General features: G+C 39.6%; 3 protein-coding genes across 4 annotated transcripts in view; all 3 read left to right on the top strand.

Moving 5' to 3' along the window:
- Positions 1–322: 322 nt before the first annotated feature.
- Positions 323–8,906, top strand: LOC146367257 (phosphoglucomutase-1-like). 2 transcript variants are annotated; one of them, XR_014797532.1, is made up of 12 exons: positions 323–1,309; positions 2,427–2,589; positions 2,874–3,020; positions 3,240–3,365; positions 3,801–3,991; positions 4,133–4,287; positions 4,367–4,482; positions 4,595–4,730; positions 5,196–5,379; positions 5,539–5,667; positions 5,855–7,081; positions 7,190–8,906. XR_014797532.1 is itself a non-coding variant. In XM_084911534.1 (11 exons), exons 1-11 carry the CDS (start codon positions 1,052–1,054, stop codon positions 5,942–5,944), a joined length of 1,695 nt encoding a protein of 564 aa, XP_084767660.1. In that variant the 5' UTR covers positions 323–1,051; the 3' UTR covers positions 5,945–8,906. The 2 variants fall into 2 exon arrangements, 1 of the variants encoding a protein (XP_084767660.1); XM_084911534.1 differs by having other exon boundaries at positions 5,855–8,906.
- Positions 8,907–9,056: 150 nt separating this feature from the next.
- On the top strand, positions 9,057–11,919 carry leprot (leptin receptor overlapping transcript). Its single transcript, XM_084911544.1, has 4 exons — positions 9,057–9,190; positions 9,528–9,603; positions 10,074–10,257; positions 10,389–11,919. Exons 1-4 carry the CDS (start codon positions 9,175–9,177, stop codon positions 10,503–10,505), a joined length of 393 nt encoding a protein of 130 aa, XP_084767670.1. The 5' UTR covers positions 9,057–9,174; the 3' UTR covers positions 10,506–11,919.
- A 3,197-nt stretch (positions 11,920–15,116) lies between these two features.
- LOC146367255 (3',5'-cyclic-AMP phosphodiesterase 4B-like) overlaps positions 15,117–25,031 on the top strand; it is a 47,519-nt gene continuing 37,604 nt past the window's right edge. Inside the window, exons 1-2 of the mRNA XM_084911532.1 lie at positions 15,117–15,248; positions 17,261–17,329. The gene's annotated coding sequence lies outside the window, so the exon portion shown is untranslated. The remainder of the gene's footprint in view (positions 15,249–17,260; positions 17,330–25,031) is intronic.

Raw genomic sequence — 25,031 nt, 5'->3', positions numbered from 1 at the left:
CCCACTGTTACCCTGAGGCAACAAACTAATTTCTGGTAAGGGGTGATGGTGGGTGTGGGGGGGGTAAATTTGTTTAATATATCAACAAAGACCTCAAGCTCCCATAAAGTAAGGTGAAATTTTTATGTCTCCCATTAAACAAATAAATAATTAAATCCATGCTGTAGTGGTTTTAATATTGAATGTATTTTTATTTTTTTTTGCATTATTTTAATTAAGTGCATTTTGCATAACTTCAAAATAAATACATTTTAGTTGTATTTTCACATTGTTTCAGTAACAAAAAAATAAAACAGCACCCAAATTAATGCAGACAAAACAAAGAAATGTTTATTTATTTATTTATTTTACATGGCACACTGACTTTTGAACAAATATTTCAATAGGCTGAACTTTTTTTCTACTGATTGGTTAGGAGGGCTCAGTAAACTCCAGAGGGCAGTGTTGTTCCATCGCGTGCAGATGACTTCACTGAGATTTTATTGCACCATGAAGTATGTCTAATGTGAAAACTGATACTTCCTTAAAAACTCACATGTGTGTTCCCGATTACACTCTGACTGCTTGTCCCACTGTTTGCTTCCACAAACAGCATTAAAAATGAGAAATATCCTCTCCTTTTATGAAAGTGTGAGACATGACTTTGATGACAGAGGTCATACTTCTTTTATGCATAATTAGTCTAATCACAGCTGCAGGACTAAACAGATAGACAAACCATTCACACGACAACCACACCTAAACACACACACACACACACTTCTTTGTGTTTTGCCATGCAGACTTGACAGTGATCTCCCTGCACATGTGTGAAGCAGCGTCTTCAGTTACTCTGCCTGCCTCTGCACACACATTAGTTTGGAAGGTTATTTTGGGCTGCACAACCACCCTCTGCTTCCAGTGAAATAATAGGAGGAGTCAAACTCTTGCCTTTCCATTCTGCTCCTCCGTACCATTCCTCATGTCAGCTGACAGGGGATTTCCCTCTAAATAACAAGTTCCCCTTCACTGTCTGTGCTGCAGCATTAAGTTAGACCTTTATTTTGAAACAATGGACAACAGCCCTCTGCAGGTCTTGACTGTCCCTACAGCCCCCTACCCAGACCAGCGACCCAGCACCAACGGCCTGAGGAGAAAGGTCTATGTGTTCCAGTCCAGGAGGAACTACCTGCACAACTTCATCCAGAGTGTCTTCTCTTCCATTGACCTGCGCGATCGCCAGGGTTCAACCATGGTGGTGGGGGGAGACGGACGCTTCTTCAATCGAACGGCTACTCAGGTCATTGTGCAGATGGCAGCTGCCAATGGGGTCAGTGTCACCATGTGTAAGGGCCTGCTTACGTTGTTTGTGTGTGCATGCTGGCAGGTGGGTGTGCACATGAGCAGATAACTGAATGTGTGTCAGTGTCACCTGCCCCAGTAACTTATTATCTCTTTGTCAGCAATTGTACCTTCATGTCAACTGCAGCCTGTGACTTTTGCTTTTACTGTCCAAACTATAATCAAAAAGTAGAAAAAAACAAGAAAAACATAATTTTTGATGTAATTATATTTTTAAAAAAATAATTGTAACTTTTAAATTAAATGATAAATTGCATATGGATATAAGATACTGACTAGATATTACACTAATCTCTGTTCAGTATCTAATATCTGATCTAATAATAATTATCGGAAATGTCACTTTGAAACACCTCCAAGTCCCAGAGTTGCTCTCCATCACTCCCTCTATGACTTTTTTTTGCCTCTTCTAATAATAGGACCCTTCCCGCAAACATAATCTGAGCTACCTGGGGTCGGGGAGGTGGGGGTGGGGAGGGTATCCCCTTGTTTTAGTAGCATAACTGATCCTTTTCCTGGGAGATTAGTGAAAGCAAAGCTTCAGTCTTATTGGCAGAGAAACATCCACTACCATTACATTCAGTCACCATTTACTGATCTTTCAAAGCAAATAACTTGCATTTTAATTTGTGGGCTAAAAGGTCACCTGATGTTTATTCTATACCACATTAGCACTGGTTTGCATGAAATACTACCTAACCACTTAGCCACTTAACCTAACCAGTTGCTTTTTATTTTCTCTGCCGACATAAACACCTGACACTTTAAACGCAGCACACGTCAGGTGTTTGGAACATATATGGCCTAGACAAGTGTTCCAGATTAGATCCAAATTTGTCTGCTAATTGGGCCGGGTAAATGATATAGAGGGATATTAGAGGGATTTAAAATACACTTACGCATGGTAGAACTTGCTCTTGGTGTGCCGCAAGTGCCGTTTGTGAAATAAAATATCCTATTTACTTCTGACAAGACCTGTGACAAACCTGATATTTACTGCTATTCCCACCCCTGCCTCACGCTGATATATCAAGATACGTATTTTTCTCAACCAAGTAAAAAACGCCTATGTGACTTTTCCCCAGGTGGGTCGTCTGATCATTGGACACCACGGGATAATGTCCACGCCAGCTGTCTCCTGTATGATCAGGAAATGCAAAGCCATCGGAGGCATCGTTCTCACTGCCAGCCACAACCCCGGTGGACCTGATGGAGACTTTGGCATTAAGTTTAATACTGCAAATGGAGGTATGGTAACTTGAGAGAAGAAAGCATGCAGTCGCAATGGCCAAGTGCAAAATAGTGATACAGGAGAAGTCAGGCATTTAATAAGGCCTCATTCAGATATGTGGCTCGGACACAGACAAAATGTGATGCTTGTATTGGCACAAATCTGGGACAAAGTTCAAACACATCAAAACAACACACAATATTCAGTATCACTATTCATGTCAACAGAAGATTTTTCTGCTATTACAATACTGCAATTTTACACTGTCATCATAAAACCAGGCTTTTTCTGCCTCATCCAGGCCCAGCCAACGAAGCAGTCACAAACAAGATCTTTCAGATCAGCAGGACCATTGAGGAGTTTGCCATCTGCCCTGGACTACAAGTGGATCTGACAACCATGGGAAAACAGACCTTTGACCTGGAGAACAAGTTCAAGCCATTCACAGGTGAACTAGAGCATTAATATTAGTCTCTCATTCATCATCAAAATTAATGAGCATGCGGGGGGGAAAGGGATATGAGGCTAGTTATATGACTGACCAGATATATTCTTTGCAGGTACAATAACACATATTGTCTTTATTCTTTGTCAAATGTGTATTTTAAGTGTATTTATGTATCTCTTTCCCTGATGATGGATAGAGTTTTGTTTCTGATTTGTGCAGTGGAAATCGTAGACTCTGTGGAGTCCTACGCTAACATGCTGAGGAACATCTTTGACTTTGCTGCTCTGAAGGAGCTTCTGTCTGGCAAGAACCACTTCAAGATAAGACTGGATGCCTTGCACGGAGGTCAGAGAAAATGCTCTCATAACTCATTTATTGTATAATGTCATAGTTAGATTTGCACACAACTCCAGCAAGTTCTTTAACTCATTTGCTTATGAAGCATGATGCTATTCAAATCTATATGATTTCCATATTTCTCACATTCATGTCAGCAATGTAAAAGAGAAGCTTAACAATATTACAGCAAAATGGAGATAATAATGAGATGTCTCTCTCTCTGTTCTATTCTGGGAGAGGTAACATTGGGTTGTCAGATCTGTGACTTTACTCTCATTAGATTACTAAATCTATTTTGAGCGTCCCCAAACACTGAAACAAAACGTCAGGGCTGAAGCACTGTGAGCCTCAGTTTTCTCCTTGTTGTTGTTTTAAAATACTTTGTGCAACACCAGATCTGCCTATTTCATCTTTGTCCTCTCTCACCTGTCCGCTCTCCAGCGGTAGGACCCTACGTGAGGAGAATACTGTGTGTTGAGTTGGGTTGTCCTGCCTGTTCTGCCATTAACTGTGTCCCTAAGGAGGATTTTGGAGGTCAACACCCAGATCCTAACCCCATATACGCTACAGATCTGGTTGACAGCATGCGAGACGGACAGTATGATTTTGGTGCAGCATTTGATGCCGATGGGGTGGGCTTACCGAGTTATTATTTCTGCTTTTTATTTGTTTGTTTGGTTTTTTTTTCAAACATTACAAGAATATATGTAATATAAAAATGCAGCTTCAAAAGACATTTCCTTGGGCCTGAGAAACCTCTTTCTGCTTTCTAGGACCAGAACATGATCCTTGGTAAACATGGCTTCTTCGTCACCCCATCTGACTCCGTGGCTGTGATTGCTGACAACATTTTTTGCATCCCGTACTTTCAGCATGCAGGGGTGAGAGGTTTTGCTCGTACTATGCCCACAAGTGCGGCATTAGACAGGTAAACGTGTGGCCTGCTTTTCAAATATCACCATCAAAACAAACTGCCTTAGAATACTCTTTCATTGTATTTCCTTCAGAGTAGCCAAGGCAACGAAAATCGAGCTATATGAAACTCCCACTGCCTGGAAGTTCTTTGGGAACCTCATGGATGCAGGCATGCTGTCTTTGTGTGGAGAGGAAAGCTTTGGTACAGGTACTGCGTGTCCGTGCCAAGTAACTAAATCGAAGAAGACGAGGATTCTGATTCTGGGCTTTTGTTTTATGTTTTCTCAACACTGTCAACCTAATTCCACTTCACGCTTCAGGAGGAGACCATATTCGTGAGAAGGATGGGCTTTGGGCTGTGCTGGCATGGCTGTCTATCCTGGCCACCAGAAAGAAGAGTGTGGAAGATTTAGTTAAGGACCACTGGCTAAAATATGGAAGAAACTACTTCACCAGGTGAGATGTGGACATACTAAAAAAACACAGTGTTATTACTGAGGTTATGTGATAAAGGTTTTTTTTATTTGTTTGCTTATTTGTTTGTTCTAAGTGGCTGAAATATAGTTAAGCAGAAATTGTGTCACTGATACAGATGAAGCTGTAACAGGTGGGTCGATGAGACATGTGAAGACACATGTAGAACATTACTGACACCTAGTGGAACATATGTGGTATTGCACTGTATGAAAGAACATTTAACATGAGAGTATTATTAGTAGTAACATTAGTATTATTATTGTGTGTACTGACTCACTTTTGATTACAAAATATTCATTTTCAACACAAATTAAGCCACATCACAAAACATATGTAAAATAAGGCATCAATAATCAATAATAAGTACCTGTTGTTTATTATTTATTTATTTAGCCGTTTTTTTTCTCATTAGATTTTTGTTTCTACTCTTTACATTTTGCCCAGGTATGACTACGAGAATGTAGACATAGATGCAGCATGTGAAATGATGGAGGATTTGGAGATCACAATCACCGACAAGACCTTTGTGAGGCAAAGATTTGCTGTGGAAGACAAAATCTACCAGGTGGAGAAAGCAGACAGCTTTGAGTATGCAGACCCGGTAGACGGCACCATTTCCAGGAACCAGGTACACGAAAAACACTGTGGTGCATTTTTCTGTAATGATAGTCTTGCGGTATACACAGATGCATAATGTATGCGATCTGTCAGCATCAGAGCCTCTCAGCTGTGTTTGCAAACCCTAAAAAAATGTATCTCAGTCTGCGCTGGGCTGTCTTCACTGCAGGGGCTGCGGATAATCTTCTCTGATGGTTCTCGAATCATCTACAGACTCAGTGGGACCAGTTTTGATGGGGCAACAGTTCAAATCTATCTCGACAGCTACGAGAAAGAACACGTTTTTGGGGATGCACAGGTGGAGTATCTAAAAGTGAAAACTGCATTTTGACCAGAACAGGCAAAAAAGACAAACTCTTTTTAAATTAAATGTAGCGCTGTGTGGTGAAAAGGAACAGTGTTACTGCTCTGTGGTTATTTGGATGATTTTACATATGGCAGCAAGGTGCATGAGTCTCTAATTGTGCCATCCTTGTTTTGGACAGGTGATGCTGGCACCCCTTGCCACTATCGCTCTAAAGATTTCTCAGCTTCATCACAGGACCGGTCGAACGGGTCCGTCTGTCATTATATGATTCCTTATTAATTCAAAAAAAATAACGCTCTTTTTTAAGTTTTTCCATCCTGTTTTTTTGTGTTTGTGTTTGTTTTTTATAAAGGAAGTCTCAAATCCAGTTGTAGCTACATATGATGCAAAAGTGTGCAGTTGAATGAAATTAAATGTAATATATTAAACAGTGTTTTTGTTTTTGGTTCGGTTGTGGCATGCTTTGGTGCTTTTTTATGGCAGATGATATTACATCTACTTTACTTTGTTTCAATTTTTCTTTTGTTAACTGTCATTTTCATTCTCACCAGTGAGACCCTGTAAGAAAATCTGTAAGATTACAGAAAGGTCAGCATTTTTAGTGAAAAAAACTGAACCTATTTGAGCATAATGTTTTCATAAAGTAGCACTTTCACTTCCTCAGTGAAACTCTTTAAAAAACACCATCAGCACTGTCTCTTTTTAAAAGTCTTTTTCTTTTTGTACCAGTTACTACTGAAGACTACTTGACATGTGCAGTTGAGAAAATTAGAACATGACAGCAGCAGGTGCTCAGTTTAAAAAGAAGGAACGGGCTGTTTCCTGTCGTTAATCCTCAACCGTCATTTGGATCATGCGTACCCCTTAATTTAGGGGAATAATAACCTGAAATTGAAGTTGAGTGCGTGGGTGGGTGCTTGAGAGTGAGTGACGGCTTTCCAGCTCGTTTGACTCTGTTGAGTCTGAAAATGACAAAAAGCAACAAGTCAGCATTTAAAGATTGCTCCCAAGAAAACATCTTCTAAAGATCTTTTAGTTTCACTGTGACAAGGGTCCTCTTTTTTTTTCTTTTTTTCTTCTTTTACTTCACTATCTGTAAGTACAACTTATGCTGATACCTTTTTAGTACACCAACAAAGCAAAAACAACAAAGGAAACTTTTAAACTGCAAGAAAATATTTTTTCAAATAGCTTATCCATATCTGGTGAGTGCACCACATAATTTCCATCTGGACGGCAACAGCACAAGTCCACAAACATCTGCCCCAGCTCTGTGATCACTCATGCCCTTTGAAGTACTGTCCCTTTCTGTCTGGTTTCATCTCCATAATGCACTGAACCTGAAGGGGAACAACAACACAACAAGGGGAAGGCCAGCTGTGGTTCATCTCAGGCCCGTCGTGGTGTGAGTTTTGGTTCCACTAAAAATTTCGGTCCAAGATTGCACAAGTTTACATGCATAGTTACTCTGTCATCAGGATCTGTCCGTCAATAACACGATATTATATTACAGACTGCAAATGGAGGAGGAACTTAACTAAGGAGGACACAAAAGTCAGGTATTTATGAATGATAACCCTAATGTCAGTAAACAAAATCAAAACCTATTTACATGCATGGTATCAAGATGCCTAAGAAGCACTAAAAAGTATTTTCATGCCTTTTCTAGGTAAGTAAATCCATAACATGGTATTATATTCAAGGGTGTGTCTGGGGTCTAAATATATTGGCTCCTCTGGTGTCTCCACACCAATGCTATTGTAATCTGCAAATCTAGTAATGCCCAACATCATTGGATGTGAGCATGTATAGGGCCAGAGTACAGAACCTGTACCCGGATATATTATTTGTAAATATAGTGCCTTCATAGTTTCATATTGTTCTTGCAGATTTTAAAGTATGAATCTAATATATGCTGAACTGGACTCCATTGGGGTAACAGCACTGGGCAGCTTGATTGGCATGCCCCCAGAGCACACCAGAACTGACTGGTCTGCCACTGGTACCCTGTTTTCTTCACAGATGATGTTACAAGCATCACAAGGTTTGTCCTGCCATCTCCAGACTCTTTCACACCTGTCACATGTGCTCAGCATGAACCTGCTCTCATTTGGGTGACAATGATGGATCTGGCAGATCTGTTGTTCTCAGGCAAAGACCGGCTGCATGGTGCTGAGCTGTGAACACAGGTCCCACTAAAGGATGCTGGGGCCTCATACCGTGCTCATGGAGTCTGTTTTTGACAGTTTGGTCAGAAACATGCACATGAGTAGCCTGCTGCAGGTCATTTTATAAGGCTCTGGCAGTGCTCCTGCTGTTTTTCCTCACGCAAAGGAGCAGAAACCAGTCCTGCTGATGGGTTTATGCCATTATATGGGCCTATCCAACTCTCCTTGTGTCACAGCATGGCATCTTATCCACACGCTCTGTTGGGAGATGTAGCAAACCGACTTGCGAAACCACCTACAGACAGTGACAAGAAAACAGATTAAAAAGCAAAACTACAGAAAAATCAGTCAGAAGGGAAGAGGGCAGGGCTGCGGTCTTTGGCCACTACCTGCATAACCAGACCCTTTTTGCTGGGATTGCTTCCTTATTGCCTCACTAGTGTAACTGCACAAACAAAGGGGGAATGGACTCAGTGCTTTATAACGTTTTAAACTTTTTTTTTCTTGTACTGTGATGATCACATGTTCCCTTTTTTTTCAAGCAGTGTATTATACTATATTATTGTGGATAAAGCTTCCCAGCTGTACAGAAGCTGCTGTTCCAGCTTCAGCTGTAAGTTTATAGTGACATATGCCATAATAAATCAGTAATTACGATCCAGCAGTATATTTTATATAATTCTGAATAATGTTTAGCTACATTATAATACTGAAACTTTAGTTCTATTACTTAAGTAGGGTCATGACTTTTACTCAAGTAATAGTAGTTGTTATTCAATAAGGAAAAACTACAAGAAAGTATCTCTTGGGTAAGATGAATAGTCATAAATAATAATAATAATAATAATAATAATAATAATAATAATAATAGACTTGATATACATTTAAAATGTAGGGACGAGTAAGTTTAAGGTAACAAACAATTAAAATATTCAAGTAACGAATAAGTAATGTAGTCTGTGTTACTGCAGCAGCTCGTATTGTAACACAACACGCAGACGTGTAAAGCCCGCTGGAAGCACGCGCTAAATCCTCTCGTGCTCGTCATCGAGAGACTACGTCACCAGCTAGGACTGTTTGGGTCAACGTTGGTGAATGGTGTGAGGTGAAACTTTTTGCCCGTCAAGATTACAGTATATCGGTAAAGAAGTTCAAGCCCCAGCTAGCCGCAGAGCTACTGTAGCTTTAAGGAGGTCACCTGATGCAAAGAAAGGAAAACCCGACCGAGGAAGCAGGAAGTTCCTGTACGACGACATCGAGCCCGAGCACGTAAACAGTGCACAAAGAGCAGAAATAAACACAAAGAGGGGGTTTTCGGACGTTGACCGCAATGGCAGGCATTAAAGGTATTTTTTAATTTTGGTTCTGCTGGGTCAGCCGAGAGTTGAGTGTTAAAGTTTTTGAAGTTAAAAGTTTGTAAGCTGAGTTTTCCATACTGGTCAAAACGTTTGCTGTATAATCTCGAAACTCGCGTCTCTGTCGCAGGTCATTAAGATCTGTTGCCAAATAAGTTATTAACTTGTTGATTTATGCATTAGAGTTGTTGCTATTATCTAGTGTATCCTAATTCTTAGTTTACCGACAGCTCTGCCACGAGTGCTCCACGCCTACCGTGTATTTGTTTTATATTTTGGCCAAAAACAACTCTGTGATTAATGTAGAGTTATTGGTGTCTCGTTTTAGCACTGGTTGGTTTGTCCTTTAGTGGTGCTATTGGACTGACATTTCTTCTGCTGGGCTGTGCAATAGAAACGTACGGGTAAGTTCTCCTTGTAAACGTATCAGCAGCTATACGTGCTATTTTATGACACTGACTTACATTATTACAGAAATAACTGAGTTTTGGTTGTGGTTTATCAAAGAGCTCTGAACAACATCATTCACTCTGCAGTTACATTGTGTGACTTTTGATTGGAGACAAAAAAAAGGCCAGATCAATGCAGTCAAGGCCTGTATTTATAGCCCTTTATAGCCCTTTATAGACTATATATAGTCCTCTTGTTGGTCACACTCCAGGAATGCCAGTTTCTGATGTTACTGAAGTTACTACTTCAAAACTGGAAATCACCCTAAGAGCCCCAGAACATTTTTCTGTAACTGGTTTCATAGTTTTAGAACTCCTAATGACGAGTAAACTGAACTTCAGGTGTGCTAAGATGTTCCATTCTTTTGAAGACGAGTGTTTCATGTTCTTTGTAAATATTTTTGACAATTTCATCTGTTTTGCAGGGTCTACTGGCCGATGTTTGTCCTGATTTTCTACGTATTAAGTCCCATCCCGACCTTCATATCCAGACGCCTCAGTGACGACTCTGAATCCAGCAATGCCTGCAGAGAGCTGGCCTATTTCTTAACAACTGGCATTGTGGTATCATCGTTTGGACTACCCATTGTTTTGGCCCGTACCAACACCGTGAGTTCTCTTTACTTATTTAGTTTCGGATCATACTAAATGAACGTAAATTCATCTGTGCGTACAAGTAGTGCATGTGCAGTGAAAACAAAATTACAGTGGAAATCTAATGGGCCATTTCTGTCTTGCAGATCAAGTGGGGCGCCTGTGGATTGGTGATGACCGGAAACGCCGTCATCTTTCTCACCATCTTAGGCTTTTTTATCGTGTTTGGAGGCGGGGATGACTGGAGCTGGGAGCAGTGGTAAAGTGCCGTTGGAAAGTGGACAGACAGATGGGTGGGTGGGTGGGTAGGTGGATAGTTGAACGAACAGACTGCAGACTGAGGGGCACATGTGTCCTGCACTCAATGGGGGATGAAGCTCTAGTGTAGGCAGCAAAATGTCAAATGAAACCAGCGTGTTGTCATGCTGATTTTTATACTGGGGTGGGGATTAGGTTTGGAGATAACTGTGTGCCCTGTAATGTGCCTTACGTCTGGGACCAGGGAGAAATGAATGTCTGTACCCCTCTTATGTGCCATCAATATCCACATTAACACATATATGATTATTTTCTTCGTCTTGCCTTTGTTTCAGTCGCTGAATCACCCTGCTCACTGCAGCTATTATGCCTCAGTTAATCAATATCCTAAAGGGATCCTAAAGAATAACTATTGTAATGTATACTGCAAAGCTTATACTGCATTATCTGTCCTCATTGTTTAAGGGAGGAGTTATAGCTTGCTTATTATTATGAGCACTCTTTGCTAGTACAGAGCAAGTTATAGGACTCCTAATCAGGTGAATATATATTTGTGTTAAGTATGTTGTTTTGCTTTTGTTTTTGTTTGTGTGTTTCATTCCTCAAGCATTTTATTTTTTGTGTTCTGGTGCAATTGTTTACATTTTCACCAAAGATAATTTCTAGACTGCAATTCTACTGGAGCATATTCACCACTAAACTATATTTAAAAAAAAAAAAATGTAACACAGTAACACGATCCTCAAAAGCCAGCCGAGGCGTCTGAAAAATGACTCTTTGTACGATCAGTCCAGAAAAAGTAGCCATTAAACTTTATTCTTCTGTACATTACAAAGCAATCCATAATCCTGACAAAATGTTATGGCATAATGAATTCATTTTTTTTTTGTTTTTTTACTTGTTGAATGGTAAATACTGTACATGTTTGCTATTTTTGTCCTAGTAGGTGCCTTCTCTCGCATACTTCTTCACACACGCCTGCCTTAGACAATGTACCTTTTAAAGGGTCTGGTTGTAATTTGTTTTTCATCATCAGGGCCTGGTGAAATCTTTAACTTTAATTTAACATTTACATCCTTGCATGTAATGTTCCCATAGTCAGTCATTAACTAATGATGAGCTTTGTTTGATCAGCATGTGTAACGAAACCTGTCACAGAAAGAAATGTTCTCAGAAAATTCCTGATTTCCTAAACATCTGCTACACAGTTGCTTTTCAGAGGGAAATGTTGTATTGTTTGTATGTAACTGACATGTTCAAGTCCATCAACGGGAAGAAAGTGTACGTTCTCTGTTGTGACTGCTATATTCACACTTTAAAAACACTAAGGAGTGCCTAAGAGTTCTGTAAGGTTTTTTTTATAAGCTCCTGATTGCACTTTTCTAACACTGATTAAAACTCTCTGTGTAGTGAAGCAAATGCACGTGCTCTGTCTGTTCACTGATCATGATTTGATGAGAACTTGATTTGACTTCTGTACATCTCACCTTCTTGTCGCTCCTGATGGCTGATGCATCCAATCAGACACCTGCGCACTGTTTATACAGCAGAGCAGCAGTAGCGGTTGTAGCAAACCCCAGAAAGGGCCTCTCATGAGACAAGAAGTGGAAAAGAAGCTGTGTGGGTGAGTGTTTTGGAATCATTTCCTTCTGGTTGGATTTTGACAGAAACACAGGTGTGAACAGCTGCTAAATTTTTAATTATCTGTTTATTTTTTTATGTTTGCTACTTCATAGTTTGCGTACAAGCTTATAATCCTCACTGAAAAACATATTTCTGCTTTCCCTTTCCGCAATTTCCAAACACACAAGCATTAGTAATGAATGCAGACTGGCAACAATGCCAGTTCTGAACAAACCGCATAACAAAAGAGTGATAAAACCCAACATTACCTATTCAGGGTTAAATTGCATGTGACAGAAATCCACCACGCAGCTGCACACCACCTGAGTGGTTTAATTCCATTCTCTGTTCATGTGTGTCAGGATGCGCCGAAGCCGCCTCAAAACAAAAGAACCCGCACTCTGCATATGAATTATTATTGTTTATATGTAAAGCATGCTGCCTGTCTCCACTAATTGCATTTTATATGAGAGTGGGCACAACATGTATAGTTTATAGTCTAACATCTCTACAAACAGGTTTAGCAGCTGTATCATTGCTGCTGCGTAAAAGTCTCTTCTGAAACGCAATAGCAAAGTTGTGTATGTGCAATGTATAATGTCTTCACTGCATGTTTATGCAAACTTTAAGAACTTGAACACTAGATACTGATTATAGTAAATGTAAATCTGGTTTTGGAAGGCATTAACATGATGAATTCAGCCACCTGTGTGAAACAATGCCAGCAAGTTGCACTACTGAGGCACCCTGCAAAGAATTTTTAGAGTCAATTTACACTAGTGGGCTAGTCTCAGGAATGAAGCAGAGGCCTTAACATGGCTGTAGATAAAAAAATAATAATAATAATTTTGTGAAGAAAAGTTGGGGATTGATTGGTGAGAACTAACAATTTGTTAGAAAGAAGAGCCAAATGCTCCTTCAATTACATCAGTGGGATTAATACCATGTGAATCGTGTCTTCCGACTACAAAGCTGGCACCTTGATGTGATGCAAGTGTCTGCCGAGGGAGAGAGAGTAAGTGCTGAAGTCAAACTACATCTATACTCACCATAATCTCTCTGAAAGTGAGGCATTGAGAAGAAAAGAAAGATGAAAGGAAAGATGAAGATGAAAAAGATGCCCAGGGACACCCATTCATCTCTCTTTCAGGACAGCTGTTGCCTGGCAACAACCAAGGCATCAAAATCATTCTAAAACACTCCCGAGAATGCCCTTGAACACAACACAATGCAACAGAGTTTTGAGTAACATAACAGCGCAACACACTGTGCAACACGCATACAGTGTTTGTTAATGTGTGATGCTGCAATAAACACTACATGACACTGCCGCTGTGGTGGGTGGCAGTGTCAAAGGCAACACACTGTACAGCTCAGTGCAGATACACAGTCAGCGCAACAGAACCCAGTTAAACGATGCAAGACCAAAAAGAAATGAGTAAAGCATAATGCACTGCAGCGAGAGGTAACACAATGTTAACAACAGTGCAGTAACACTGCTGAAGGTAATTCTAACTAGAACAGGCAGATATATATTTAAATACCTACTTTTTCCTGTAGAATAGTGGTTGCCAAAATAAAAAAAAGATTCCCACAAAACAAGAATATTTTTTTCATTACCGTCCTCCATATGGTCTATGGGCCAATGAAACTGATGAGACTCTATTTATATAATAGTTTTAGGATAATAATTGCTCCAAATCGCACCCAATACTGGAATTGTTGGTAAGATCTTAATCAGTTTACAATCATGAGGTTGCCCTTGGAAAACTTTGTTCCTTTTCACAGGTCTGTAACCCGTCTGTAGGCTACATAGACTGAATATAAAAGATGCACATTAGCATTAGCATGTTATTTAGTTAGCATTTTGGCCACCTCCGTATTTATTTTATGTTGTTTGTTTTATGTTGTCACCAGAAGTGTAGTGCTAAATGATCAGCTATCTAGCAGTCTTGGTTAGCATTCATAAACTGTATGAGATTTTCATTCACAAAAAAACTGGAGCACAAACAGATGAATCCACTGAAAATGCTTTAAATGCGAGCAGCAGCGCAAACACAGTGAAGAGATCTAGCTGAGTGACTCAAAATAGCAAAGCAAGGTGTAGCAGACAGTCGCTGGCTAGCACTGCCTGTGTGAACACAGTCAAAATGTTCACACCCTTAACTTGAAGCCAAACTCCAAACAAATGAGTTATTAAAAAAAAAAAAAAAAAACTGTCTCCCTCCCCTCACCCCAAACCAGTCCCAGCAGATAGCTGTCCCTCTCATAGCCTGGTTTCTTCCTGCTAAAAGGGAGTTTTTCCTTTCCACTGTCCCAAGTGCTTGCTCATAGGGGGTTAGTTTGATTGTTAGTGCCTTGAGGCCATTGTTGTGATTTGGTGTTATAAAAATAAAATTAGAATGGAAACTTCCATCATTTCTATCTAAAGATTTCGTTGCTGAAGTTGGGCATTTTAACCTCGGAATCTACGAGGACTGATTCACTTTCAGAGCAAGTCTCAAGATTGAATTGGTGAACTTTCAGTTCTTTGCTCTTCTGCACTGGCTTGTTTTATCTATGTAGCAGCTTTTCAACTTGAGTCAGTTCCAGCTGGCATGGGCAAGAATAATAGATCATAGACAGGTCCATCACATCACTGCATGTAGATAATTATTTTGTATGTGAAACATATAATTAACATTTTTGATAAAAATAAAATAAATATAAATAGTGTGGATAACTTTCAGTTTAGCTCAGTATCCCTGACCGCTATTAAACAGAAACGATCCGCATATGAGGAAGTTAATGAAAGCCAGAGGGCCAGAGGGACTTGTAGAGCCATTAAATAGTAATCCATATCTTGCGCTGGCAGGAAATCAAATGGACGATGCCGAACAGGCAGCAGTAGTGAGGAGCCACAGAGGGCGTGAGCGCTGTAAAGCCATTGGTAAGCGGAAGGATTTGCGTCGTGGATGTTAAAGCCAATCGATGCGCTCGCGAGGTCGTGAAAGGGATCGAGCGCGAATGGCACAAATGGAACCTAATAAAAGGGGGCGCGTGCTCGGAGCGCAGCACAGGAACAGTGCGTACAGTGTGTTGCAGTAGACACGAGCGCGTCGGAAAACGGATAAAGCCTATTACTGGTAAGAGACCACGTTTAACCGTTTTCTTATAGACAAACTGTCGTTTCCTTTAGCTTCCAGGAAAATAAATAAAGAAAACTTACCGAGCTTATCATTTGTACACTCAGAGCTTTATGTTGTTTTCCCTCTCCAGCACACAACAATAGCCCACACGACATTTTTGAAGTTTTGATAAATGTGTGCAGCATCCCTTTAAAATATGTACAGGAAAGGATAATGGAATTAGTTATTTCAGATACTTGCGAAAAAATGAGTTTCAGGACGTTCAGATGACAGGTTTCCGTAATTTGAGCTGTACCGAGGCTATTCTGGGTGGAACACGATCGGCACTCTAATGTCTTGAGTTGCACTGAAAGGTCTTTTGATTTAGTCATATCACGCAGTTTTCGTGTCTCTGCGCAGACTGTGCTCCTTATCTCTCCGGTGACTTTTCTTTGTGGGCATCTCCCTTCCTGTTGACAGTCGACTTGTTCAATTTTTTTAGTGTGTGTGCGCGTTACACTAAAAACATTCTTAGATTCTCATGTTAGACGCACTTTACTGAGTCTAACCTAAGAAATCAAAGTTAGTGATTTCTCTCCTAAACAAGCGAGTTTGATTTATGTCTGAGTTTGGGACAATTGTGTGGGTGGCGAGAAAGGGAGTATTTGTGAACTGTAGATGGTGTGATAGAAAACTTGGATAGACCCACATTAACAAAACCTGTCAACCCATTAAGCAGTGAAGTCAGGGTAGGATGAGGTCAGTCAATTATGGATAGCACTAGTTAGGCTCATTATTTTAACTTGCTCGAAAAATAACGATAATATTCTAGTAATTGATGTGTCTAGCTTTAATGAATATAGGTCCACAGTAGTGACATATTTACTGGGAATGGCTCCAACACTTTCAAGTTCATCATCTCCCTTTGAGTTTTTATTGGTGCTGAACTTTGTGAACTTTAATTAAAGCCATCACTGTTTGTCATCTTATGAAAGGTCTTTTACCATCTTTCACAGCACTAAGTGGGGCACAACAGTAGCCATTGATTGGTACATGAATATCCATCCGTAAAACTAAGGCACAACACACAGATGCTAAAATGTCAGCAGGCTGGTGATGTCGTTGGTACTTCCCAAATACACTGTTTGCTGTGAATGCTACTGTTAGTAGCGTGGAGAATATAAGTCATTTGCACCATTTTATTAATTTCACAATTGTTAACATTGAGACCGACTTTTGAGAGTTTCTGTTTCTTTTTTGTGTGTTTTGTGCAGGAGTGAATCTAGATACTTGACTTCGTGGATTTGTAACAGTATATTTTTCAATGTATGCCTTTTTTTATTCCAAAGTTTGAACATTAAAAAACCATAGGTTTCATTTTTTCCTCTTCTTAATAATCACTTTTCAGAGCTTTGTGTTGGTTCTGCATCCGACACGAGCTCCCACCCCACACCCCACAGTTGTGACATTTCGCTGGAATGTCACATATTGACGCATGTTACATTTCTGAAACTTAGTTGCATTTCCCTTTAAGCCCAGCTCAAAGCATTTATGATGTCCGTTGGGGTCGTGGGGTATGAGTAAAGTTGGCCTCTTTGTGATTTTATTCTCAGACAGGGCTGAAAAAGAGGGCACATACATACAGCTTTTTGTTAGGCGGGCTGTCAGACAGATGCCTCACTTAGTGGTTGCTTGGTTGGTGGTACTAATGATGATGTTGTTACTGTCCTGCCTTTCTTATCACTGAACTGTGATGTTTGGCTTCCAGCCGGTGTTTGTCATGTTTGGGTGGAAACTCCAGCTGACTGGAAATACAGAAATCCCTGCATGCATGATTGAATGCACAAGCACAGAATATGGTATATGGTTCCCCTAAGAGATATATCATGGACCATTGGTGCTGGTCTACAATCAACCGTATAGTTTCAACTGACCAAAATACTGTGATCAGTCAGCATTTTTCCTTCTCAAAGATTTCACTGTGAAATGTGATCAGTCCAGTTATAATCCATACATTGTTTCTCCTTCAGATCGAAAATTTGCTGATGTGAATTCCTGCTCACCCGTTCACCACGGTCTCAAGGAGAACAGCTCCTTCTGTAAGTACACCTTTACAGTCACTGAGAGGAAATATTGTGGCCAGAATCCACTTTATAGGTATTATAGAGTATTATATATTTTTCTATTAGTTTCCATGCAGAGGAATTCTGCTTGCAGTATATTGCAGAGCTGCTTGTTGAAATTGCTCGGTATAATTTTATATCAACTCCATAATTCAGTGCGATGGGGTTATGGGCATTTGTACTACGTGACATTTTCAGAATGCATATGCGGTAGGTATTAATATGATGTGTGAAATTGTTTTTCAAGAAAAAATACATAACTAATCCTCCCCTCAGATTTCCCACTTTTCTTAAATGATTTCTTAAAGTGCCTTAAATTGTGGTTTTAAGATGTTGTTCAGACAAATTGAGCAATTTGAAGGCATCTGCTTATCAGTATAAGGTTTTAAAATCAATATTTTCAATTATTTTTTAATCAATTTTGTTTTTGTTTACTCAAATATAATATATATATTTTGTTTATGAAATGGTCCAAAATATATAAAAGAAAAATCAGACACCTGGCATGTAAGGTAACCAGTGTTGGGACTAACGCGTTATTAAGTAACGCGTTACAGTAACTACGTTATTATTGTGGTAACGAGCACGGTAACTAGTTATTATTCCAAAATCAGGAACGCGTTAGTCGTTACTGGGATTTAGATAGGGTCGTTACTCGTTACTTCGTGTGGTGGCTATCGCGGAGCTTCCACAGATTCAGTAACATTAGCAAGTGGTGGAGGCCAGCAGGTGGAGGAGGGAAAGGGGACGCAGAAGGAAAAGAGACCCGAGGCGGCCGCTGGTCCAAGTGTGAACTGAACTTCAGGTAAGAAGTTATAACCTGCAGTCCATCTGGGTCAGATATAAACCAAGTTTAGTTGGAGTTTATTTTCGTTATTCTGACTTTTTCCGTACTGCGTACTAGCTAGCATGACGGAGTTTCTATACAGCTGGGTGGGTGCTATGATGTTAACGATGTTAAACTTTATTTTGTTCATTAGTTATTAGAGTTGCCAACCGTCCCGTCTGGCATTCAGAGAAAATATTACGCGTTTCGTATTGAGGTGAAAAGGAACAGTTTGTCCTGGACTTCAGCTACAATGAAAAAGACACAAAGCTGGAGTTATTCTGTGTCTTTGCTGCACAGCTGCCTCTTCTCCTCTCATTCTCCCCCCTCCCTCTCCTGTTTCTACTTCAATCATGAAACTGATCAATGATCAGCTGATCGGCTTTTCTCTCTTGTTTGTTTATCGCCCACTTTGCGCCAGAAAGAGGAAACCAGCGGATGTCGCGGTAAACAACAGCAGCACGTTTAAGCTTGATCAGCTGTTGTTAGAATTTATTTAATATTAATTTCTAGTATCAGCTGATGTTTGCTGGAGCCACAGCTGTAAAAGCTGCTGGTCATGATATCGTTTGGTTATCTGGTGAGAGGGAAACATGAAGATGAAACCAGGAGATGTCCTTACTGAATCATCAGAGCTGAACAGGTGATGGAGAAACAGGTTTACCTTTTAGGTGACATGAATGAGTTGAAGGGAAGTTATGAACTGTTTCTGAGAGACAAATAACACCAGGATCCTTTTCTAAGTAGCTGACAGCTGGTAACTGTGCAGGGGCGGATCTAGCAAAGTTTTGCCAGGGGGCCAGGTAGGGCATTAACCTCCCTGTTAATGCCCTACCTGGCGGTAGGGCACAAGGAAATACTTTTCTTTCTTATTCTCATTTAAAATGTCTCGCTTTTAAAAAATAATTATCTGAATCTTACAACAAACAATTGATAGATTGATACATATATACCATCAAGACAGTGTACATCACTGTCACAACAGCGTTTGTTTTCATTCAAAGGCTTTATGATTTTTCCTATAATGGTGGGCCGGTCTCTAGTCAAAATGCCCGGGCCAATTTTTTGTCCCAGTCCAGCCCTGTATGCAGCTCATCTGCAGTCTGGTGTTACCTACATCTTCCTATTCAGAAGGCAGAATTTCAGAGTTCTGAGTACAATCGAAAGCACCACGACTGCAGTTTTTGTGTTGGATGTAAAAGGCACACATGACGCTGTGACGTAGGCTAGAATCATGGCAGCAGTCAATGACGGTCCAGGCGTGGGATTTCTCTCGTGGAAATATGCACATTATCTTTTCCTTTCTATTGGTAGGTGGCACAGTGCACTTGTGGCAAGTAAGAAAGCTAGAAGACTGGCAAAGTTATGGAAGCAACACATTAACAAGAGAATTCTGAGTAAAACCAAAGTTACTTTCCCTAGTAACTAGTTACTTTGAAAGTAACGAGTAACTTGAAGTAACTGAGTTACTTTTGATAGAAGTAACTAGTAATGTAACTAAGTTACTAATTTAAAGTAACTTACCCAACACTGAAGGTAACACAGGCTCAGTGAATTTAAAGTACGTGGACATAGTTGTGTACAGATTCCTGTTAAAGGCCAGATCTGAAGCAAGAAACCCTGAATATACTAACAACAACAAATGAAGGAAATATTGGCTAGTTCTTGTTCAGTTAGTTCTTGTTGCAGAACAGATATTGGTATAGGTGCTGGTGAGAAAGAGAAAATGGTTCCCCAAGATAACGTTGCGAAACTTTTTGTAAAGAATTTGTTCACTTCAACTCAAGGAGTATGTCCCAAGAGGGCAGATCAAAGCTTCACAATGATTCATTTCTGGATTTGCGGTTATGTTTACATGGATGTTGCCAGTGATGATACTCACCAAAGGCCGTATCAGTGAACCATCTCCACCCCCACCTCCGAATCCTGCACACCATGCCAAGCCTTCTGTTACCGCCTTACTTCCCAAGTCAGCTGTTGTTTTTCACTCTAAAAGCTTTAGCCTGTGTAGTTGGTACACCAAGTTTCCTCTTGTAAATGGATACTTGATGAAGAGCTGACACCGACAGTACTTAAATAACAATACCTGAGTGCATGTTATTAAAGCGACTTGAATATGATGGGGTAATCAGCGTGAGTGTTTTTTCAAAGCTGGCACTCTCTCGTAATTATTGCTGGTTTTGTCAGAAACTCTTAGGAGTGACTCATCCAGAGTCACTGCTGCCATGTATCCAGAGTCCAATCCCCATCAATTATGTGTAATTTTGTTCTTTTTGTCTGAATCCACAACATCTAAGGCTCATGATGAAATAAACATTTTTTGTCATTTCTTTCATCCAAATATAAAAAAAAGTATTTTTAATGAATGCTGAATATGAATAAATGAGTCATTTGTGCTAGTCTGCTAGTTACACATGATAAGTACACGAGGGTGATTGTAGGTATCTTATTTAAGGTAGGTATTTTTGCATGAAATATTTATTTATTTGTATTTATGTTTTTAAACCAATCAAGTCAGTCTGTAAGACAACAATGCTGGAAATCGGTCTGCCTCCCCCATTACTGTTATTCACAGTGCCAATATAACAAGCACATGCTGTGAGAGAAGAACAATCTACAAGTACCAACAGGCTCAGAGAGTCTGGCCTACCCATTCTCTCTCTCTGTGTCTCTGGCTTTCTGTGTCTCTACAGTAGGGCAGTGGGTTCCCTGTGGCCTCCACAGTGACGTCATATTTCAGCTGCCACAAATTGGTGTGTTGTTTCTCTCCCTCCTCAACAAACTCCTCTCAGTCTTCGCTCGTCTGAAAAGCTCATTTCTGCTTGAATCTACTTTTGCACTGAATGCAAATGTGACTTAGTTTAGAGCTCTCAACTGCAAGCAGTCTAAAATGAGAAATGCTCATTAACATTAGGAAATTCAGTTGTTGATTGAAGCTTAAAAACAGTGTAAAACTGTTACTCTTTGAAAGGTTTCTTCCTTCATAACGTATTTGATAAATGTTTATAACACTTGTAGTTGTGCTCATTCAGTTGTGTTTCATTCTTAATCAATTGTTTATTGAAGGCACACCAAAACAGATTTCTAGTTTTATTATGCTGTTGCCAAATATAGGTTACTTGAAAAATATGGCAAAAAAGAAAGAGAACGGAGTGTTATGCCTAGTTAATTTTCTGCTATTAAAGTTAAGTTGGGCAGTGCCCCCCTTAGCCCCTCCTTGGTGGCACCCCTGGTAGAGACAAGCAGCATTTTTCTTGAAAGCTTGCTTAAAAAGTGAGTTATCTAAATAGTACTGTAGTTACAGATAATAGTTACAGATTACTTTCAGCTAATCAGTTCCTTGGTCTAAACATTTTAAGCCTGTGTAGAAAATTGCCTCTAACATATTTCTGATCTGTAACAATGCATCTTTCTATGAAATGATTATTCATATTTGTGGACATAATTATTTCAGTGTGCTCTAACTTTGTAAATACAAGTACACCTGCATGAAGTGCAACAACTGCTTTGTGTGTAGAACAAGCCTACACACACAGTGTGGGACGGATGGATAAAAATAGAAAAATAAGACTGCCTAAAACTTGCTGCAACCGTCTAACAAGTATTTTTCTTGACATGCAGTTCTTAACCTTGTACATTCAGAGGAAATTAACAGATCAACTCTGTGCTGAAGGAGCCTGGCAAATATTGATTGGTATCATATTCAGCGCTGTAGGAATTACATTAATATGGATCTTTCTAAAATGGTGCCTAGAGTGTTTTTGTGAAAGCAGAGGTTCTTCAATCATATATAACATTCTGTGATTGTCTTTTTAATGAAGCCAGGAAGCCTATAAATAGTGTCTATACATTTACTCCAGTTGGCAAGTAGATATTCCAGATGTTCTGGAAAAAAAAGCAAGTACTTGTCACTAGCTTAGATAGTTTTCATTGAAATTCCATTTGTAATGCATATGTGTCTCTCCTCTTGGGAACGGGTCTAACTTTGGCTTGTCATTTTTCTCAAGCTGTTACATCTACAAAACAGCTTTTTTTTTTTAGCATTATGCCCCACAACATGTACTATTTTTCAGGCTTGTGCAAATATAAATAAGTAAGTAAGTAACCTTAAAACTGTGCAAATTAAAGAAATGACTCTGGAGATATTGTCCTCCAGGAGGCCTGATTGTTTATTTTTCTTGTCGTCTGTTTGCTCTTTGAAGGTTGTAAATAGTGATTGTCGTAAACCTTCAGCTACATATCTGCCACATTAGACTCAACAGATAAAGTGTGCAAATGTTTTTGAAATGCAGTGTGCGATCATTGGGCTGTTTCATTTGAATCACCCTACAATAACATATTGATGTCTTTCAGCTTAAATGAAACTGCGGGTGGCTCTGACTTAGTCTTCATTTGGATGAGTTTCAGTTCCCTTTTTTGCATGTTTATCCTATGATTTGAAATGTCAGGAGGAAAAAAACATTATGTCTTTGTTATCTTCCTGAGGCAGTAAAACAAGACCACTCAACCTCTTGCATTTGGTCATATAGATGAGATACAATCTGTGAACAGCCTGCATGTTTAAATTGCTGTTCTTTAGGACTGAATAAAGTGCATTCAGTGGGATTTAGATGGAATAAACGTGGGTGGGCATAACAGTCAAATGGAACCTAATGTCGACAGCTGTCTTGTCCTGTGACCAGTGCTAGCTTCTCCATTTGGCATTCACACATTAATTTAATTCAACGCAGAATAGTTCAATGCTAGGTCAATGAAGTCAGTTTGCCAAACAAATACATGTCATATAAGCAAATCTTTGCGTGTTAGTAAATGATAAATGTAAAGTTATTCCTTCAGGGTTGTGACACATGGATGGCTTCAAAAGCCCCCCTTGTTGGACTTCAGAGTAACTGAATGTAATATTAACACAGTTCCACGCATGATTTCTTTACCCCTCTTTGTTTTACCACCACAAAAGGTACCTTTGTGTGGGTGACCAGCTATTTTCAATTAATGACTCACCCTTCACAGCTCTCCATTGTTCATGGGTGCTGTGTGACATAGATTAACTCGTCAGATGGCTGAATTTTGTCACTTCTCGTTTTCGGCCATGCAGACCTCTGATTGCAGACGCTAGTTTTTGTTAATATTGTGAACTTCCTATTTACTGTGCATGCTCTTACAGCATTAAGGTATTTCCCTGCTTCCCCAATTCAATGCTTTTGTTTTATTTGATGTTCACACTTATGGACTGTGACAGGAAACGATAGAACCGATGGAAACCCCACGCAAAATATAGTATCGCTAACTACAATTTTAATAATCTAAATTGTGCACTTTATCATGTATCTCAAAATCATGTATCGTCACACCTTGTAGGGAATGTAAATTATGTTTTGTAGGCAGTGTACTGTTATGCTGTCTTACACATATCTTGATTTGCCCCCCTAATGGAGTTTATCTGATTAGGAAAATTTACACTTATAGTGTACTTTAAAGCTTTTTAGGCAGCTTTGTTTTGTGCAGTGACTGATTATGGTAAAGCCAAGGCTGTCCATGACCCTCGCATTGCTCTCGAGTTGTAGATTAAGCAAAGATTTTTTGTTATTTTTTCCCCTTAATGCAATGATAATATCCATATAGCACAATGTTCTCTGATGTGCTCTTCAAATCCATGCCAAATTCTTACAATCACTATCTTGAGTGCTGCCTCATGACCATGCATTCTGGTACCCGCTTCACATCAACAATCAATTATTTGTAGAGGCAGAGACCAACCCCTGGGGGTGATCTTTTGCTGAGGCTGTGAGAATGGGAGGTCAGTGGAACCTTTTTTTCTCTCTCTCTCTAGTAAGTGGAGGCTGTGTAATCTAGTGTCTTAAGTCCACTGATGTTTTGATTGAGAGTTCTTTCATGCTCAAATGCTCAAGCCTCAAAGGGCTTTCCCTTCCTTAGATGCATTGACAGAGCCCTGAAATTTTTATTAAGACAAATGGCAAGGAGCAAGACTTGAAAGTAAGATTGTGACAAACATTTTTTTTAACAGTAGTACATCTATATAATGGCTCCTTGTTGACAGTGAGCCTCAGTTGTCAATCTACTGATCTCCTTAAAATATTGTCTGAAATATAATGAACTAAAACGGAAACTAAACCAAACTTTGACAAAACACCATAATAAAAAGCAAATTATAACTTTGCTGTTTTACCTCAGTAAAAGTTGGAACGGTTGGAAATGCCACAGCTTTCAAATTGTAGCCTCAGTGGCATAGCAACAAATAATTAAACAGTGTATGCTACCTAAATTCACAATAAGTGGTCTCATAGAGACTGCGAACTCCCATGACTCCTTGTTTAAAAAATGTATTACATCTATACACTTACACTAAATTGGGACTTTTGGGCATGTTGTACACTGAGCACATGCTTCTCAGCATCTCTGATGAAGCAAGGACACAGTCATCTTTTCCTTTGATTAATTGTGCTAATAGTGTTAAAGCTTTAAAACTATTGTAGGATTACGTCTATCACTGCTGGGCTTATATTGCATGATTCTGCATAGCCTTTCACCATCTGTCTGCAGTCCTTTTTCACTGCAATAGTCCTTGGCTTTCAGGTCAGGTCAGGCTGATAATCTGTAACAACATGACCTTTATGCGAGGGCATGGGAATATATACCTTTAAGAATACTCTTACAGTGTTTTCTTCCTGGTGTAGGTGTCGCTTTTGAAGTAAATAATTGGCAAATCTGTAGCTTGTTGTTAATGATACGTTTATTAATAATAAAGAAAGAACATTCCAATCACATAACTTGTGTGAAATTTGTGAAATTTTAATAATTGGGGCAATTATAGGTTAGCACTTACTTTAACAG

Source organism: Perissodus microlepis, chromosome 18 (assembly GCF_051167445.1).
Source record: "Perissodus microlepis isolate ML-2025 ecotype Zambia chromosome 18, ASM5116744v1, whole genome shotgun sequence".
NCBI lineage: Eukaryota > Metazoa > Chordata > Actinopteri > Cichliformes > Cichlidae > Perissodus > Perissodus microlepis.
The sequence above is the reverse complement of the archived record's forward strand: the minus strand, read 5'-3'. Positions and strand labels throughout refer to the sequence as shown.

Coding starts and splice junctions, on each gene's coding strand:
- LOC146367257 (XM_084911534.1), top strand. CDS start 1,052: ATGGACAACAGCCCTCTGCAGGTCTTGACTGTCCCTACAGCCCCCTAC. Junction 4,731..5,195: donor GGAAGAAACTACTTCACCAG/GTGAGATGTGGA, acceptor CATTTTGCCCAG/GTATGACTACGAGAATGTAG. Junction 5,668..5,854: donor ACGTTTTTGGGGATGCACAG/GTGGAGTATCTA, acceptor TGTTTTGGACAG/GTGATGCTGGCACCCCTTGC.
- leprot (XM_084911544.1), top strand. Junction 9,604..10,073: donor TGTGCAATAGAAACGTACGG/GTAAGTTCTCCT, acceptor TCTGTTTTGCAG/GGTCTACTGGCCGATGTTTG. Junction 10,258..10,388: donor TTTTGGCCCGTACCAACACC/GTGAGTTCTCTT, acceptor TCTGTCTTGCAG/ATCAAGTGGGGCGCCTGTGG.